This window comes from Marmota monax, unplaced genomic scaffold (assembly GCF_021218885.2).
Source record: "Marmota monax isolate L192 unplaced genomic scaffold, Marmota_monax_Labrador192_F-V1.1 WCK01_AAM20220418_F8-fsc00378, whole genome shotgun sequence".
In the NCBI taxonomy this organism is placed as follows: Eukaryota; Metazoa; Chordata; class Mammalia; order Rodentia; family Sciuridae; genus Marmota; species Marmota monax.
This window is the reverse complement of record NW_026693516.1, coordinates 122207-142867: the sequence shown is the minus strand read 5'-3', so window position 1 is coordinate 142867 and position 20661 is coordinate 122207. Positions and strand designations below refer to the sequence as shown.

Below are 20661 nucleotides of genomic sequence, written 5' to 3'. Positions count from 1 at the left end.
CCACTTGTTGCATTCCGGGCTTTGGCGGTCAGCTGATGGGAAGGGGTGGGAGCCTGCCTGGAAAGACAGTGCCAGGCACCACGCGGTGGCCTCCCGGGGGCAGCTCTGTTGTCATTGGCGTCTCCCATGATTGACGTCCTTTTCTTATGAAAGGACTTCAGTTCTTCCTACCTGACCTAGATTGTGATGGACCTTGCTGGACGTCCTGCACAGCTGAGCTGAATGCTGGTAATGTCCACCGTGCACGTGACTCTGATAGGAAAGGGGATGTCAGCCGTGGGCTCTGTGGTCTCTTCACAGACTGCAAAACACTCAGGATTTTTGTCACCAGCTGGTTTAAATCTTCAGCACCCTGAGTCTCCTCACCCGGATGCTCTCAAGCTTCTCAGGGACACCAGTTGTGATCACAGCTCAGAGAGTTTGACACCTGATGCTCTCCTCATCCCTGTCACCCAGGAGGGCTGTCTAGAGACCAAGTCAGCATTCGGGGCTGGGGTGTGACTCAGTGGTACAGTGCTTGCCTGGCATGCAGGAGGCCCTGGGTTCAGCACCTAGCACTGCCAAAAAATAAATAAATAAATGAGACCACATAAAGCTCTTTAAAGACTGCTTCTCTGCTTCATAATTTCTATGTGGGGGAGTTAAGAAAAGGACCTTGTATATTTTTGCTACCTTTGTAGACTATTTCATTAACTTTTGTTTTATGCTAATAGCATAATAGTATTTGTATGCTATTAATATTTTATGCTAATAGTACTTGTCTTAAACATTTTTCCATTTTAGAATAAAAATTTTAAAAAGTAAAAAAATTTGAAAATATTTTCAAAATTTTTTTTTAAAGGGAGAGAGAGAGAGAGGGAATTTTTTTTAGTATTTTTTTTTTAGTTATCGGCAGACACAACATCTTTGTTTGTATGTGGTGCTGAGGATCAAACCCGGGCTGCACGCATGCCAGGCGAGCACGCTACCACTTGAGCCACATCCCCAGCCCTATTTTCAAATTTTATGTATTTTATGTCACTCCTCAGAACTGAATGAAATAGTGGATTTTTCCATTGCTGTATGTTACCGTGAATTAAAGCAGCAGTGATATGTAGTTTCTACAAGAGATACTTCAGTGTTTCCGTATTGTCTAGGATCCCAAGGTGGAGGCTTTGCTTATGGCGTACTCAGTTGTGTTCCTAACTGAGCTTTGAAAAAAAGCTGAATGAGGGGCTGAGGATGGGGCTCAAGTAGTAGCGTGCTCGCCTGGCATGTCTGGGGCGCTGGGTTCGATCCTCAGCACCACATAAAAATAAAATTAAGATGTTGTGTCCACCGAAAACTAAAAATAAATATTAAAAAAAAGAAAAGAAAAAAAAGCTGAATGAAGAAGTGTCAGATTCAGCTGGGACTTGGCCCTTGGGATCTGGAGATCAGAAGTTTGAGGACAAAACCCAGGCCGTCCACACCTTGTGCACATAGTCTGTGGGTTCTCCTTCCTTCCTTCCCTCCCTCCTTCCTTTCGTTCTCTTTCTTTTGTTCTCTTTCTTTTTTGGCCCAGTCCTCCCATCACTCTAGGCTCCTAACATAGATTTGTGTGTGTGTGGTTTTCTATACTTGTATGAAGATGGTACAGCATTGTTTTAGATTTCATTTCTTCCCTTCCTCAAAGTTTTGAGATGTTAGTTGAGAAAGGAGAGGTGATGACGGGTGTAGTGGACACTGTGGGTGGCATTGGTGCCCCATCCTGGAGCCTGGGCCAGGACACCCCTGGGACCCCTCCACAGTCTCTGGGACCGCCTGACGGTGGCCAGGACTCTCCACAGATTCCAGAACTCCTTGACAGTTCTGAGGACGCTCCCAGGTCCTGGCTCATCACTGCCCAGCCCTCAGTCCTAGGAAGCAGCCCTGCCTGCTCCCTGTCCTCCCCACAGCCAAGGATTGCCTGGGGCAGGCCCCTTGGATGACAGTGGGGTGGCCTTCGGGTGGCCTTCTCCCTCCAGCAGAGCTCCTGGGTCAGGCTGGGGCAGGCCCACCCAGCACTTGTCCCCCCTGTGCCTTTCCTGGTCTTCACCTAGAGTGTTGCTATGTGTCCTGTGTCCAGTCTGGGGGGGTCTTCTTCAAGGGATTTTAGGATTTGCTTTTTCTAGTTCTGTGAAGAATGTTGCTGATATTTTAAGGGAATCACATTGGATCTACAGATCACTTTGGGTAATATGCACATTTTAACGATGTAAACCCATCTAGTTCTTGAACACGAGAGGTCTTCCCACTTTTTGTGTCTTTTCAGTTTCTCACATCAGTGTTTTCACCTCACTAATTCAGTTTAGTCACAGGAATTTTATTATTTTTGCAGCTATTATGAACAGAATTGTGTTCACAACTTCTTTTTCAGCAAGTTTATTATTGGTGTATAAAAATTCTTCTGATTTTTGTATGCTGATTTTGTACACTGCGACTTTACTGGATTCATTTGTTAGTTCTAAAAATCAGCTGGTGGAGTCTGGTTTTTGTGGATAGAATCCTATCACCTCCTGAGATCCTCCTCGGTGCCTTTCCTTTCTCTTCCTGATCGCTCTACTACTGCTTCCTGACAACCTGAGCAGGGTGCTGGGGGGGCCCATCCTTGCTTAGTTCCAGACCTTAGCAGAGAAGCTCTCAGCTTCTCTCCCTTCAGGGTGGTGTTGGCTGTGGGTTTCTCAGACGCGAACTTCATCTTGTTGAGTTGTTTATGTTCCTTCCCCACGTAATTTGTTCAGAGTTTTTTCATGAAGAGATGTTGGGTTTTATCAAATGCTTCCCTGCATCTATCAAATGATCATGATTTTTGTTCTTCATTCTGTTGATTACACGTATTACATTTATTTTATTGCATTGCACCCCTGGGGGTGGGAGGAACCACTTAAACATGGTAAATTGTGTGTGTGTGTGTGTGTGTGTGTGTGTGTGTGTGCGTGGGCGCGCTTTGATACTGGAAACTTCTCGTTCGTCTAAGGTTTCAGATGTGGGGCTCATGATGAGTCCTCATGCTCCTGATGACCTGACATTGTCTGTGGTTGTCAGTAGTGCTCGCCTCCATTTTCATCTCTGATTCTATTTATTTGTGTCTTCTCTCTTTGTGTTTTTCTTTGAAAAAAAACAAACAGTGATGACAAGGGAAGCCCCCAAACACAGCATGTGAATCAGCTCAAGAGGAAACATTTGTGACTCAGTTGCTAGGTGAACTTTTTTTTCATGGAAGGCTATTTTTAATTTAAATCATGATTATTCAGACTCGGATATTGGTGTACATTTTCTTGTGAATTTAGAAAAGGAACTTCTCAGTTCTAAGGAAACAACTGACATTTGTTGTCAATGCTTAAAATTCAAGCTTTGAAGAACTGGGGGAATTGTGTATTCACTGTTTCACAATATTCCAATGCTCCAAGATTTCTGATGAGATCCGTAGTGATAAATAGGATTTGGAGGGATTGTTATATAATGAAATTACATTTCATATTGGAACTAAGTTTCTTTTTCTTTTAACTAAATTTTCAAACACTACCACTTGTTGACTTTGCACCACATTTTCTTATGTACATAAACAAAAAAAACATACTAGCCAAAGCAATCCCTAGCAAGAAGAGTGAAGAAGGAGGCATCATAATACCAGACATTAAACTGCACTACAGAGCCACAGTAACAAAAATGGCAGGGGATTGGCACAAAAAACAGACACGTAGACCAATGGTACAGAAGAGAAGATACAGAGACAAACCCACATAAATACACTTATCTCATACTAGACAAAGGTGCCAAAAACATTCACTGGAGAAAAGATAGCCTATTCAATAAATGGCGCTGGGAAAATTGTAACAAAATGAAATCAAACCCCTGTCTCTCACCCTGCACAAAACTCAACTCAAGGTGGATCAAAGACTTAGGCACTAGACCACAGACCCTGCACCTAATAGAAGAAAAAGCAGGCCCAAATCTTCATCATGCCAGTTTAGGAACTGACTTCCTTAACTAGACTCCTAAAGTGCAAGAAGTAAAATCAAGAATCAATAAATGGGATGGATTTTTAAAAAGTTTCTGCTCAGCAAAGGAAACAATAATGTGAAGACAGAGCCTACAGAATGGGAGAAAATTGTTAACCACATGCACTTCAGATAGAACATTAATCTCCAGGATATATAAAGAACTCAAAAAAACTTAACATCAGCAAACCAAATAATTCAATCTGTAAATGGGCTAAGGAACTGTGTAGACACTTCACAGAAGAAGAAATAAACAAGTGGTCAATAAACATATGAAAAAATGTTCATCATCTCTAGAAATTAGAGAAGTGCAAATCAAAACTACTCTTAAGATTTCATCACACCCCAATCAGAACGGCAATTATCAAGAATATAAACAACAATAAATGTTGGTGAGAATGTGGAGGAAAAGGTACATTCATACATTGCTGGTGGGAATGCAAATTAGGGCAATCATTATGGAAAGCATTACAGTGATTCCTCAGAAAACTTGGCATGGAACCACCATTTGACCAGCTATCCCATTCCTCAATTTATACCCAAAGGACTTAAAATCAGCATATTACAGTGATGCAGCCACATCAATGTATATAGCTGATCAATTCACAATAGCTAAACTATGAAATGAATCTAGGTGCCCTTCAACAGATGAATGGATTTTTAAAATGTGATGTGTTTATATATATGATGGAACATTACTCAGGCTTAAAGAAAAAAGACATTATGGCATTTGCCAATAAGTAGTTGGAACTGGAGAATATCATGCTAAGCGAAATAAGTCAATGCCCCAAAACCAAAAGCCGAATGTTTTCTCTGATACACTGATGCTAGTTCACAATAGAGGGGGGCTAGGGACCAATAGAGGTACTTCAGATTATGTAAAGGAGAATGAAGGGAGAAGAGGGGTATGGGGGTAGGAAGGACAGTAGAATGAATCTGACATATTATCCTAGGTACATATATGATTACATGACCCGTGTGATTCTACATCATATACAACCAGATGAATGAGAAATTATATATAATTATATATTATTATATATGATATATCAAAGTGCATTCCATTGTCATGTATAACCAATTAAAACAAAAATTATTAATATTGTTTAGTAATATTACATACCAATAACAATAATAAAATTTGCACTTTTGAGTTTGCAAAAACAAAAAACAAAACAACTCCAATAGATCGATTACAAAAGCAGACCTGGGACTCCTGCCATCTACTATCATCTTGGAGAGAGTTGGTAAACATTTTTAAAATTTTGAAAAATTAATCATTTTTATTAAGATACTTATGCAATGGGGTTTTATAAGTACATTAATTGAAGGCATTTTCAGTTCTAATGTTCAATACAGCAAATACCAATACAAATTCATGCAAACAAAAGGTCCTTCCAAGAGTTTTGCAAACTCATTGCAAAGCCAAACGTATGAGGACGGCTGCTGAACGCCAACCCCTAAAACGGAGACCCTAACCCTGGCTCGGTGCTTTCCTCCTCAGAGTGCCAGAGCTCAGCATCCACGCTCCCTCCCGGGCGCTTTCTACGCCCAGCTGAGCGCCCTGGGCGGGAGCTCTGCGTCTCTGATCTCCCTGGAAACCGCCCGCCCGCCCCTCGGCGGACCCCGTGTTTTATTCCCCTCGTTCTGATTGGAGCAGGCTGCCGGCGGGGGCGGGGGGCACCGCCCCTCGCGCGAGCGCACTGACGTCACGCCGCCGCCGCAGCCGCCGCCGCCGCCGCCTCCCCGCGCCGAGCTGCTGAGTCCCTGGCGGAGCTGAGCCAGGGCCGGTACCGCTGAGGGCGCGGCGGCCTGTGGGGCCCTCGAGGCTGCGGTCGGAGTCCCTGCCGCCCCCCGCAGCCGGCATGGATCTGGTTTTAAACCGGGCGGATTATTCACAGGTAAACCCGAGGGGTGGGGCGGGCGCCGTGCGGCGAGCCGGCCCGGAGAGGCTGGGTCCTCAGCCGACGCCGCCCGCCCGGGTCTTCCCGCCGCGGTTCCCCCGAGGGCCCTGCTGGGAGCCTGCGCGTGCCGCCTGGGGCGACGGAGCGCGCCCCGCGGTGCGGTCCTCGGGCTGCTCTGGTGTCCCGCGGGGCCTGGGGCGACGGAGCGCGCCCAGCGGTGCGGTCCTCGGGCTGCTCTGGTGTCCCGCGGGGCCTGGGGCGACGGTGCGCGCCCCGCGGTGCGGTCCTCGGGCTGCTCTGGTGCCCCGCGGGGCCTGGGGCGACGGTGCGCGCCCCGCGGTGCGGTCGTCGGGCTGCTCTGGTGCCCCGCGGGGCCTGGGGCGACGGTGCGCGCCCCGCGGTGCGGTCGTCGGGCTGCTCTGGTGTCCCGCGGGGCCTGGGGCGACGGTGCGCGCCCCGCGGTGCGGTCCTCGGGCTGCTCTGGTGTCCCGCGGGGCCTGGGGCGACGGTGCGCGCCCCGTGGTGCGGTGCGGTCGTCGGGCTGCCCCGGGTGCCTGTGTGTGCGGCCTGGGGAGACGGTGTGCGCCACGCAGTGTGGTCCTCGGGCTGCTCCAGTGTCCCGCGGGGCCTGGGCGACGGTGCGCGCCCTGCCGTGCCAGAGGTGCTCCCCCAGGACTCGCCCTTGCAGTTCTCCCTGGCTGAAGCTGCCTGTGCACCTCCAACTCCTGCCTCTCAGCTCTACCAGAGCCTTTTACAGGCATTTACTTCTTAGCAGCCATTGTCCACTACCAGCAACGACAGTGTGTCAGTGAGCAGCTAGTTTATTCTGAGAACGTAGCATGCATACTTAACTCTCATAACAGTTTTCAAAGTACGTGATATTATAAATGAGGATTCAGGGTCTCGCCAGCGACCCTCGCTGACAACATGACCTGGGTTCAAGGAGCTGGCTGCAACAATAAGCTAAGAAAATGGCCAAGAAGTCACTTAACACATGGACATAAGTTTCTCACATCGAAGGTGGGATTGCTCTGTGACTTCAGGGTCAACTTCCACCCTGGATGGCTGGAAAAAGAGAACATGCACCTGAGACCTCTTTATTTTTATAGAGATGACACACAAAGGACTCTTGATAGAATATTCTACACCAAATAAAGCAGGGGATGAAGTTTCAGAGGTGGAGTCTTGCTTCATGATGTCTTGTGGTCAGCAGATTGATTGACATCTTTGCAATTCACACCCATCTCAGGTGCTGTGTGAGATCACAGGCCCAGTGAGAGGAGAGGTGCACTTGCATCCCACAGCCCAATCAGTGTACAATGCCAGACCTGTCCCCTCATATAGCTACAATGTGCATAGCTCATACACACAACCCATGGATGGCTCATGACATCAGGGAAGTAATCTGTTCAATAGCTAAAAATTATGTTGTTATTTGAATAAAAACCTTGCAATCTAGAACTTTCTATTACATCTAGTTTCCTTTCTTCCCAGATTCCTTTCATCATAGAATTGTCTTTTCCAAGTTCCCATCTCCTCCTTTTTAGCCATCCTGTTTTAGCTAATGGTGCAAATATTTGCTTAGTGAGTTTCCCTTGGAGTTTTGCTAAGTATTTCCTACTTTAATATCTTTTTTTAAAACCAGGGAATGATTGCAGGGGAGCTTTACCGCTGAGCCACATCCCCACCCCTTTTTATGTTTTGATATAGGGTCTCACTTAGCTGCTTAGGGCTTTTCTAAGTAGCTGAGACTGGTCTTGAACTTAGGATCCTCCTGTGTCAGCCTCCTTAGTTGCTGGGATCACAGGTGTGTGCCACTGCCCCCCTCCATCTTCTGTATCTGATTATCACACTTGCTGATTTTATCATAGATATCTCTTGAATCGGTCCCACTTTTCATCATCTCCATCACCTCATCTCATCTTCCTTGCTGAACTAATTGAAATTGGCTCTTAACTGGATCTGTATATTTCAGGTTCACCTTCCTCTAAGCCATTCTTTTGTATCACTTGCTAGAAGGATGTTTTAAAAATGCAGATCTTAATAGATTGCTTTAAACTTTAATACTACTCCCTGAAGTGCACAATGGAATAATTTAACTATGCAAATTCTTTCATGATCTGCTTTTTAAACTTCTCTCCTGTTAGTCCTGTCTCTTCCTCTAGCTTTATCCCTCTATTGACAGATCCCTGCTGAGCAAGTTCTGTTCTTTCCATCTTTCCATTTTTCTCTTTTGTAGAATTATTTACATTTTGTGAAATAATTTTCACCCTCAGTTAGATTGGATGTTATTATCAGCATGTTTGGTCTTTTATTTTATCATTGTTATGTTTGGTACTGGGAATTAAACCTAGGGACACTTTACAACTGAGTTGTTACAGCCTCAGTCCTTTTTATTTTTGTTTTGGGACAGGATCTTGCAAGTTGCAGAGGTTGGCCTCAAGAACTCATGATCCTCCTGCCTCAGCCCCCTGAGTTACTAGGATTACAGGCATGGACCACCACGCCCAGCATGTTTGGTAATTTAGCAGAGCTTTTCTATATTATCTTTCAGTAGCTACAATCTATTTCCAAAGATTTTTAGCCATTTTACAAAAATTCTTCAACACTATATGAAATTAGAAAAGACTTACTAAAAAACATTTTCACGAAACACAGAAATGTCACATAATTGTTTTTGGCTTGGCTACCTTATGGAATAAATTTTAGTATTTTTGATTGTTTCCTACATTCTGACTTTTGTGACCTGTTTTATTAGAAAATATCAGCTGGGCACGATGGTTAACACTTATAATCCCAACTATGTGGGAGGAGGCAGGAGGATCACAAGTTTAAAACTAGCTTAGAAAATTTAATAAGAACTTATCTCAAAAAATAAAAAGGGCTGGGGTTATTGCTCAGTGGTAAAATTCCTTTGGGTTCAATCCCCAGTGTGGGGGGAGTTCATTGCTGATTGTGATACCAGGTGTATCAGGAGAGGTGTTGCATCAGAGAAAGGGGTGCTCCCCAGGGAGGTCCTCAGCACAGAACTGGCCACCTCAGCAAGGTTGTGAAGGGAATTCCCTGAAATTCAGTACTGGACAGTAGAACACCACAGAGGCTCGGAACGTTGGGAACTTCTAACATATAATATAAGAAATAATCCATGAGAGACTTGGCGGTGGAGGGAAGGGGCACAGGCAAAGAGGGGACAGCGTGATGTGGCCTGGGGAACCCTGGAGAATAGAAAGGGAGCAGAGCTTAATGGACCCAGAGGCAATGGGGCAAGTTCTTGAGTGAAAAGCAATGAAGATCGCTTGGCCCTGGGAACCACCTGTAAGCACTGCCCGGTCATAAGCAGAAGCCCACCGACAGAGCCAACACCCAGGGCTAACTGCTGGGAGCCCCAGCTAGGACTCTGCAACACCCCGCAGTGGGGGACACAGTTGGCCCGCACTCCCCCGTCCACCCCACCCTGTGCCGGAGACAGGAAGCTGAGGACCCCTAGAGCTAGCCCGGACTCCGAGCCACAGCAGCTGTCAGCTAGGTGAGGGACACAGGGACGGTGGACTTACCCCCAGCCCTGACCCCGGAGTTACAGAGCCCAAAATCAGTACCAAGAACGAAACTTCCCCTTTGCCAACAGTTTTGGCCACCTCAGCAGAAACAAGCCCTTGATTTCTCATTAAAGAAATAATGAGAAATATTGTTCTTTTTTTCTTACCCATATCTCTCATTTTAAATTCTATTCTTTATTCTAATTTTTAAAAAATTTTCAGATATTATTTTTTTTCTATTCTGCGAGACTGTGTGTGTATGTGTTTTGTCACTGCATAGATAGGTTCAAGTATATGTTTTTTCATATAATTTTACTTCCATTTTCATTGCTTTCTTTTACCCCTGTTTATTATGTGCCTTGTTTTGATGTAGGTGGGGTGTAATTATATGTGGGTTTGAGTTGTTTTGATCTTACATTTGTTTATTCCTTGATTATTTTTGTCCCTCTTGTTACTCCTTCCTCATTCTCTTCCCCCATTATTAGCCAAATTTTCCTTTTCCTTCTTTCACTCTTTTGATTTTTAAATTACTTTTATTTATTTATTATCCTCCTCCTTTATCTGCTATTTCCTGCCTCTCTTCTGTTCACTTCCTAATATTCCAAACTTTTTCTTGCCTTCCTACACTATTTTCTCTTCACCTAAGAAACTGCAGTCCCACTATCTAATAGAATTATATAGTTTATGTAATCTCATAGGCAAAGACATCTACAGGCTGAAAGTAAAAGGATGCCAAAAGATAGTTTATGCAAATGGAATCTGAAAGTAAGCAGGAGTAGCTGTTCTCATATATGACAAAGTAGATTTCAAGCAAAAATTAATCAGCAGAAACAAAGAAGGCCACTATATACTGGTAAAGGGAACGGTTCATGAAGAAAATATAATGATAGTAATATGTATGTGCCAAATGTCAGTGCACCTAATTACATAAAAAATGTCTTGATATTACATCACAGATAGACCCCAATATCATACTACTGTGTGATTTCAGCACACCCTTGTCACCAATAGATCAAACAAATAAAAATCAATAAAGATATTTCTGACCTAAATGATAATATAAATCAAATGGACCTATGAGACTGTTTCACTCCAAAACAGCTGAATTTATTTTCTTTTCAGCAGCTCATGGAATCTTCTCCAAAACAGCACATATTCTGGGTTTCAGTGTATTAGTAAATACCAGTGACACACACAAAGTCCCATGCATCCTATCAGATCATAATGGAATGAAACTTGAAATCAGCAGCACGAAAAATAATAGAAATCAATAAACACATGGAGATTGAACAGTAGTCTTAAATGAGAAATGGGCCTAGAGGAAATGAGAGAAATCAAGAATTTTTAGAAAAAAACAAAAAAAACAAAAAAAAAAAAAAAAACAAACAAACAAAAAAAAAAAAAGAAACAAATGGGAAGAGTGACATATCAAAATCTCAGCATGAAAGCAGTTCTAAAAGGAAAATTTATAGTATTGAGTGCCTACTTAAAAAAGGATCCCAAATAAGCTTATGCTTTACCTTAAGACCTTAGAAAAGGAAGAAAAAATTCCAAAATTAGTAGAAGACAAGAAATAAACAAGATTAGAGCCAAAGTTAATGAAATTGAGAATTAAAAACAGCACACAGGATCGGTGCAACAAAGAATTGGTTCTTTGAAAAGATAAATAAGATTAATAAATCCTTATCCAAACTAACCAAAAGAATGACACAGAAAACCCAAATAAAATTAGAGATGAAAAAGGAGATATCACCACAGACACTTCTGAAATTCAGAGAGCCATTAGAAACTATTTTGAAAATTTATACTCCAGTAAACTGGAAAATCTAGAAGATATTGATAGATTTCTAAACATGTGTGACCAAATTCAATCAGGAAGTTATAGAAAACCTAAACAGACCAATATCATGCAATGAAATTGAAACAGCAATTAAAAGCCTTCTAACAAAGAAAGCTGGAAGGGAGAAAACATTCCCAAATACATTCTGTGAAGCCAGTATAACTCTGATCCAAAACCTGACAAAGGCACATCAAGGGAAAAAAAAAAAAAAACAAAAAAACTACAGACTAATATAATATCCCTGATGAACATAGATGCAAAAATCCTTAATAAAATATTAACAAACCATATTAAAACACATCAAGAAGATAAATGGGTTTAATCCCAGGAATGTAAATTCTTAATAAAATACTAGCAAAGTGCGTTAAAAAACACATCAAGAAGATATACACCTTGATCAAGTGGGTTTCATCCCAGGGATGTTCAACATATGCAAATCAATTTCACTATGTAAATAGAATTTAGGACAAAAATCATACGATCATCTCAATAGAGGCAGGAAAGGTGTTTGATAAAATTTAGCACCCATTCATGTTAAAATGCTAGAGCAACTGGGAATAGAAGGAACTTACCTCAACACTATAAAGGCTATATATGACAAACCCAAGCCAGAAACAACATACTAAATAGAGAAAAGCTGAAAGCATTTCCTCTAAAATCAGGAACTAGACATGGATGTCCACATTCACCACTTCCATTCAATGTGGTTCTTGAAACTCTAGCTAGACCAATTAGGCAAGAGAAAGAAATTAAAAGGATAGAAATAGGAAAAGAAGTAGTCCAGTTATCTCTTTGCTAATGACATAATCCTATATCTTGAAGACCCAATAAACTCCAACCAGCAGACTTCTAGAGCTAGTAAATGAATTTAACAAAGTAGTAGACTGTAAGACCAACATTCATCAATCAATAGTTTTTTTTTTATACTCCAGTGGTGATTCTGCTGAGAAAGAAATTGGGGAAAATAACAACAACAAAAAACGAAACCAAATCACCTGGGGATTAATATAATCAAATAGGTGAAAGATCTCTACAATGAAAAGTATAGGACACTAAAGAAAGAAATTGAAGAAAACCTTAGAAGATGGAATGATCTTCTGTGTTCTTGGATAGAGAGAATTAATATTGTCAAAATGGCCAACTACCAAAAGCAGTGTGTAGATTCAGTGCAGTTCCATCAAGGTACCAATGACATTCTTCACAGACTAGGAAAAAAGCCGTCCTGAAGTTCATTTGGAGGAAAAAGTGGCCCAAAATAGCCAAAAATAATACTGAGCAAGAAGAGTGATGTAGGGAGAATCACAATACCTGATCTCAAATTGTACCACAGAGTTACAGTAAGAGGAACAGCATGGTACTGGCGTTAAAATAGACATGAAGACAATGGAATGGAAGAAATGACATAGAGACAAACCCACATACTTAATAGTCATCTGTTACTTGGCAGAGGTGTCAAAAATATATGTTGGACAGGGTTGGGGTTGTGGCTCAGCAGTAGAGAGCATGCCTAGCATGTGTGAGGTGCTGGATTTGATCCTCAGCACCACATAAAAATAAATAAATGAATAAAGGTATTGTGTCCAACTACAAAATATATATCTATATTTTGTATATATATATGATGGAGAAAAGATAGCCTTTTTAACAAGTGTTGTCAGGAAAACTGGATATACATATATAGAAGAAGGAAATTAGGTCCCTATCTTTCATCATGCACAAAAGTCAAAGTGGATCAAAGATTTAGGAATTAGATCAGAAACTTTGCAACCGCCAGAAGAAAACACAGGGTCAACATTCCATCCTCTTGGTGCAGGCACCAGCTTCTTTAACAAGACTCCAAAGCTCAAGAAATGAAAACATCAGTAAGTAGAATGTCATTCAACTAAAAGAGTTTTGCATAGCAAAGTCAGGGAGTAAGATGAAGAAATTGCCTATAGAGTGGGAGAAAGTTTTTTCCAGCTAGTCCTCTGACAGGGGATTGATCAATAGCCCAAATATATAAAGAACTCAAAGAATTCAATGCCAAAACCTCAAATAACCCAATCAATAAATGAGCAAAAGAACTTAACATTTCTCAAAAGAATAAAATACAAATGGCCAACAAATATATGAAAACATGTTCAACATTTCTAGCTATCAGGGAGATTGCAAATCAAAACTATACTAAGATTTCATCTCACTGTAGTCAGAATGACATATATCAAGAAAACAAATATAAAAATGCTGGGGCTGGGGTTGTGGCTCAGCTATAGAGCGCTTGCCTAGCACGTGCGAGGCACTGGGTTTGATCCTCAGCACCACGTAAAAATAAAGAAAGGTGGGGCTGGGTTGTAGCTCAGTGGTAGAGCACTTGCCTAATGTGCGAGGCGCTGGGTTTGATTCTCAGCACCGCATATAAATAAGTAAAATAAAGGTTCATTGAAAACTAAAAAAATATAAATTAAAAAAAAGAAAGGTATTTGAAAAAAGAGTTAAAAATGCTGGCAAATTTAACACGATCACACTGTGCATGTATAATATGCCACCTTTTGTGTACCACATTGTTGGTGGGACTGCAAATTAGTGCAACCACTCTAGAAAGCAGTGTGGAGATTTTTTGAAAAACTAGGAATGGAACCACCATACAGCCCAGTTATCCCACTGCTTGTTGTTTTTCCTAAAGTACTAAAATCAGCCTCTGTGACTAAAAGACCTGACAAGAACAGTTAGAGGAGGAAACGTTTATCTGAGGCCTCATGGTTTCAGAGCTCTCAGTTCATGGATGGCTGACTCCATTCCCTGGGGCTCCAGGTAAGTGGCAGGGGAAAGGGATCAGGACATCACATCAGGAAGCAGAGAGAGAGAGAGAAGGACTCTACACACCAAAGGAATGCCCCCAAAGGGACTCCCCCAGCGACCCACCTCCTCCAGCCACACGGTACCTGCCTTCAGGTACCACTCAGTTGATCCCTGTCAGGATTAAATCACTGATTGGTTAAGACGCTCATAACGCAGTCATTTCACCTGTAAGCCTTCTTGCACGATCTCACACTTGGGCTTTTGGAGGACACCTCATATCTAAACCATAACAGTAGGGTTACACCACATAAATGTTAGTAGCTGCACAATTCACAATAGCCAAGTTACAGAACCAACCAGATGCCCATCAGCAGATGAGTGGATTAAACAAATGTGTACGTACACAGTGGAATTTTACTCAGCTGTAAAGAAGAATGGAATTATGGCGTTTGCTGGAAAATGGATGGAAATGGAAACATCATGCTATGTGCAAGAAGTCCGAAAACCAAGGGTCAAATGTTTTATATATGGAATCTAGAGAAAATAAGGGGGGGAAGGAGAGAGGGATTGGATATAAAAAATATCGGGAAGATCAGTGGAGTAGGAGATGGAGAGGAAGGGAGAAGGGACAGGAAAGGAGAGAAAATGTGGAATGAATTTGACAAAACCACACTGTGCATGTATAAGTATACCACAGGGAATTCCACCTTTAAATGTAGAAAGCATCAACAAAAATAAATGAGTGAAAGATCGGTAGAGTAGGGGAAGGGAGGGAGGGCGGTAAAGGGGAGAACAGGGACTGAAATGGGGTACATAACATTCCATGCATGTGTGACTTTGTTGAAATGAACCCAACTTCCATGTATAACTATAATGCTCTAAAAAAAATAGGCATCATTCACTTCAGATAAAAAGAAAAGTAAGGCTCACTATGATCTTATCTACTCCTTTTAACCTCTGATGTAATAACTTCAAATTACAGAGTATCACAAAACATTGACTAGGCAGCTGGTCTGTTTTCTTAGGTGGGAGTGACCTCGCAGAAGACAATGAAGCTACTTCCTGCGTCAAGACATAGAGCGGCACAGAAGGTACTGTGGACACCTCGCTTACCTCTCCTCACCTCCCCTTCCACCAGGGAGTTAGTCTTTTAAAAACAGTCATGTTAACATGAAAATGAATTTCTTTTAATTTGAATGAGGTTTGACTACCAAGGCACTTTTAGACATAGTAATTTTCTTGGACATTTTAAAAATTATTCTGTACATTTAGTAAATAGTATAATAAACTTGTTAAAAACTATATTCCATTTTTCTGGCAATAATTTGTTCTAAGTGTACCAGATTGTGTATATGGAAAAAAAAATATAAAGCATATCAGAATGTAGAGAAAATTCTTTCCTTAAGCTTTATCATATTTTTAAGTCATTTATTATTTTGATGTTGAACTTTGTATTTAGTTAACACTATTGCTTTTTAATAAAAATAAGGTCTTTGAACCTTTACATGTTTAAATTATGAAGATCTCAAAGAATATTATGTAGGGTGTATCTATCAAAACTTAAAGTTAAGACTAAGAAATGTTAAAAATATTTTTAAAATGTATGTTTATATAGATAACACATTTTTATTGAAAGTATTTTTTTCTAAAATAATTTAGTAAGACTAGTGATATGATGTTATATTCTTGCAAATTCTTTAGTCTCAGGCATAAGCAAACGCTGAGTTCTCATATCTGTTTTCTACATTCAGTCTGTTGTGATATGTTGTTTGGTTGAAATATGTGAAGAAAACTCAGCTTGTCCAGATATGTAGCTGGAAATGGGAAAGGTATTTAGATATCATTTTCAGATGATTCTGACTATTCTCTTCCCATTTGATACTACACTTAAACTTGATGATGTGGTTTCTTAAACATTAGTGCAGTGTAGAATCTGAAACCATTTAATGAACTTTTAATAGTAAAGGGAATGTTAGATTTTTACCATTCTGTTACAGGTGGTTATTGGAGATCATGATGGAGTAGTCCTGTGCTTTGGCATGAAGAAAGGAGAAGCAGTGGTAAGTGCAGTCTTTTTAGACGGGAAAAGTTTTTTAAAAAGACAAATGTAGTACTTTTTTTTTTTTAAATACTCCTAGGTTAAGAATTTTCTACAGTACAGAGAGTGGAAAGTGGGTTGTGAGGGAAGGTCTGGCTTGTTCCCAAAGTCCTTGCCAAGTGGTCCATGCACCTACAACCCAGTGGCCTTTCAAGTAAGCAGGAGAGTCTCTTAGAGTGTGCAGGTGGGGTCTTATGAAGCATACTGTGAGAGTGGAAGCGACTGTCCTGTCGCCTTGCCCCTTAGCTAGCCCAACCAAGGTTTCATTATCATACTCAAAGGGGACACATGCTCCATCTGAGATGGGAGCTCGGGTACTCACTGTGTATTACATGGTATTTAAAAAACAGATGAAGAGAGTTAAAACTCCCAGAAACACCCCCTCTCCATTGTTCACATAGCCTCCCAGAAATCTCACTTTCTGTGTATGAATCATGACAGGGAGGGGGACTGGTGCAAATGATAAATGGAAAACACGGGAAAAGACAGTGATCAGAAATGTTGTTTTTAGTTAGAAATATGATAAGGTATTAAAATATTCTTTTCAGTAAATTCTATAGTTAGTCCTTTACCAAATTTTTAAATAAAATTGTACAAAGTTTAGGTGAGATTAGTTTCAAAAACATGGTTATGGTACGAAACATGTCCATTGAACCTTAGTAAAGAGTTTGCCAAGTGGACTTTCCTGTAGAACCAGTCCTTCTCAAGCTTTATCCTGTACAGGAACCAGCTATGGAATCCTGTTAAAATGCAGATTCTCACTCAGTAGGTCTGGATTGGGTTTAAGAGTCTGCCTTTTTAATGAATTTAGCAATGCTAATCATACTGCTCTGCTATGTGAACACTGCTTTGAGTTGCAAGGATTTAGGAAAAGGTTGGGGGAGCCATGGGTCTCATGAAAATAGAAGGGAGGTGGAGGGTGAGAGGAGGGAAAAGGAAGGTACTGGGGAATGAAGTTGACCAGATTGTGTGGCACGCATGTACAAATATGTCACAATGAATTCCACTACGTATGATTACAGTGCTCCAATTAAAAAAGTATCAGGATGAATATGCCAGAGTTTAAGGATCTCTAGCACAAAACCAGAAGACCCACTAAAACAAATAGATTTTTTTTCTAAAAATGTTTCTATATAGTTTCTATAAAAGTTTCTGTAAATTTATAATGTTTTGTAAGTTCAAAATCATAGCAGTTTTTTATGGTAAAGGAAAGAGGTTTACAATACAATGACTTGTATACTTACTATTTGTGAATGATTTTTTCAGGCAGTATTCAAGACCTTACCAGGGCAGAAGATTGCCCGACTGGAGCTGGGAGGGGTTCTTAATACACCTCAGGAGAAAATCTTTATTGCTGCAGGATCTGAGATTAGAGGCTTCACCAAGAGAGGAAAACAGTTCCTCTCTTTTGAAACGAACCTCACTGAGAGCATTAAAGCTATGTATGTTCATTGTACATATCTATTTTCAATGTTTCTAGTAGACATAGATCATTTGATTAAATGTCATATCTTAAGTTTTCTGGAAAATAAAATTGACTACTTTACAGATGTTCCGCTGGAAACCGTATTTGCTTTTGAATATTTTTTTTTTGTTGTTGTTAAAGAGCTTTATTATATAAACATATTCATTTGTTGTTTTTTGGATTTTTGTTTCCTGCACCACTTGGATTGGTTTGAGGACACTCTACTGCTGAGCTGTATCCCCATCCCTTTTTATTTATTGTTATTTTGAGATGGGGTCTTGATAAGTTGCATAGGCTGACCTTGAATATGTGGTCCTCCTGCTGGCCTCAGAAGTGGTGGGATCACAGGTGTGAGATCCTTCTGCCTTGTCTCACCAGTAGCCATGATCTCTCCAGTGGCCCTGCTCTGGGCATTTCTGTTTGAAATACATTTTATTTTTAATTGTAATTAATTTAATTTAATTTTTGAGGTACAGAGTGACATTTCATTGCATGTATATGATGTGTAATGATCAGATCATTATATGGTAATATTCAGAGCCAAACAGTAAGGCCATGTCATCATGAAGTGAGGGGCAGTACAGGGTAAGCATATCACAGGGTGATTTTAGTATTGAAAACTCTTAAAGGGACCATAGGGGTGGAGAAATAGATGAAAGGCCCAGATAAAATTATCTTCTGGATAGTCACATGGTGATAATCTAAAAGTGAAAGATATACATGTTTATATCTTTATTGCTGCAGGATCTGAGATTAGAGGCTTCACCAAGAGAGGAAAACAGTTCCTTTGTTTTGAAATGAACCTCACTGGTCTCAAATGGTTGGGACCACATTCCAAAGCTTTTCAGATTTTTCAGATATTTGCAAAGACTATCAGTTGAGCATCCCTTACCTATAAATTTGAAATGCTCCAAGGTCTGAAACTCTTGGAGAATTATGTTAATACAAAGTTTGGGGTTCAGGATTTTCAGATTGCTTAACCTGCATTCCAATAGCATATATGAAAAATATAAATTTTTATCAAGAAATTTCAGCTCCACCAAGAGAATACTGTATGTATTCTAAGAATTAGAACATCATTATGATTATTACCAAAATTTTGTTAAAATAATTTGAAATGAACTTGCTTCTCATTTCTTTATTCCAAATAAAGTTCTAATGGAGACATTCTCCACTGCTTGTCATGTAGTTTACAATAGATTCACTTTGAGTAGGCTTTTCTGGGCCGTCTAGTGTGGTAGTAAGAAAGCTTAATTCTAGAGGTCAAAGTGCCTGCTTGCTTTGCAGCCCACTCCACTGTCACTGGTTGTGAGTCAGCAGGCTGTTCCTCCCCCGGGAGCCGGTGGTAGTCAGTAATCCCAATTTACAGACCATGGGGGTCGATTTACACGGAAACCCCCAGGACAGTGCTTGACAGGGAATGTCCTACACATTTAGAAACTTTCTTTTTTGGTATTTCTTCACATAGAAATTATCATTTTTGTTTTCAGTTTTTCTGAGCTTAGTTTGTACTGCAAAACCTTAAGCTTTAAGATCTTCATTTTTATCTTACAAAATAAAAAGATAATATCAAAAAGGCCAGAAATTAAGTGGGGAAATGAAAAAAAGATTGTGTTCTCTAAGTCTGTGGTAACTTTTGTTTTCATTTCTGAGAAAAATTCAAGAATTAACCTGTGCTTATTTTTTAAATTATGGAGGTCTGAAATTACTATTTTAATGTTCTCAGGCACATATCTGGCTCTGACCTCTTTCTCAGCGCAAGTTACATCTATAATCATTATTGTGACTGCAAAGACCAACATTATTACCTTTCTGCAGACAAAATCAATGATGTCATCTGCCTTCCAGTGGAAAGAGTACCTCAGATTACACCCATCTTGGCCTGCCAGGACAGAGTGCTCAGGGTTTTACAGGTGGCTATTTGCATTTTTGTGACTTTTCATAATCTAAGTAAATGAATAATTATGAGTATTGTTATAAATTATTTTAACAATTACTACTTTTGTCCTGTATAAAGTTGTATATGAAAAACACTTTTTAAATTTAGTTGATAAGTTAATTTGTTTAGTTGGGGTAAGTGTGTTGAGATCTTTTGCAAGAGAGCATATGTGGAAGAAAAAAGGACACCTTCTCCCCCTGCCCCAGTTTCTGACCTGGCACAGTCGTAGCAGAGAGCTTTTGCTACAGAGAACCTCCAGCAGCATTTCCCCTTTCTTTCTTCATCACTCTCCTCTTCCCCAGAAATCAAACTCAAGGAAGACATTAGGTTAGGGAGAGGGTGATATTTAATTTGAGTTTATCCAACATTTTGACAGTAGGTAGAATGAAGCAAGTTTGTTGGATAAGTAGGTAAGAGAGGGAAAATCACTTTGGTGTCCTCACATTTCCAGGGAGATGCTTGATGGCTGACACAGCTGTTTCAGGTCATTGCTGTTAGTGACCACTGTGTCTCCTGGAGGTGGTCTCCTGAAAACCCTTGGAGTTTACTAGGTAGCTGGAAGGTTCGTTGGATCGGTATTCGATAGTAGTTGGTACAGTTAATCCAGGCTTGAGCTCTGAATTCCCTGCTGCCTCAGGCAGTCTCACCTTTGCAGTTCCACAGCCCGGTGGCTGTTTCTTGGCATCAGCTCTTTGTAGAAGGAAAAATCCAGTGATTCCATACCCCATCAGAGGCAATCAAAGTAAGTCTGGTTCATTCTAGAGGTTCGAAGGCGTTATTTGTCCCCTGGCTTGGACTTCCAAATGTGAGTCATTTGAATAGCCTTTTTTTGGGAGCTGGTGAGTCAGAGATTGCTCTGGCAGAATTCTAGGATTCTGCTTTGCTTAACCAAAAGGAATCCATACTCTTTGTTATGCAGACAACCAAGGATTTGTGGACAGTGAGCAATTGGAGCTTCTCCTCTACCTTGCCCTCTTCCCTTATGCCCCATCTTGAGGGCAGTTCATTACCTTAGAGGTGGCTTCTTTAGAGTTTTGTGTATGTCCTTTTGTGTTCATGTAGTTGTGTGTACATATCTAAAGATTTAAAAATGATAAAGA

The 20661-nt window shown here is 40.8% G+C and overlaps 1 protein-coding gene across 4 annotated transcripts in view; it reads left to right on the top strand.

Annotated features, from left to right (window-relative positions):
- The first annotated feature begins 5735 nt into the window (after positions 1 to 5735).
- Bbs7 (Bardet-Biedl syndrome 7) overlaps positions 5736 to 20661 on the top strand; it is a 38690-nt gene continuing 23764 nt past the window's right edge. For 3 of the 4 annotated variants that reach the window (XM_046458473.2, XM_046458472.2, XM_046458474.2), the window contains exons 1-5: positions 5736 to 5902; positions 15085 to 15150; positions 16057 to 16119; positions 17424 to 17599; positions 19349 to 19535. In XM_046458473.2, coding sequence (XP_046314429.1) covers positions 5867 to 5902; positions 15085 to 15150; positions 16057 to 16119; positions 17424 to 17599; positions 19349 to 19535 — 528 coding nt within the window. In that variant the 5' untranslated portion in view covers positions 5736 to 5866. Of the gene's footprint in view, positions 5903 to 8318; positions 8425 to 15084; positions 15151 to 16056; positions 16120 to 17423; positions 17600 to 19348; positions 19536 to 20661 lie in introns of all 4 variants that reach the window. The other variant, XM_058583663.1, reaches the window with a different exon arrangement.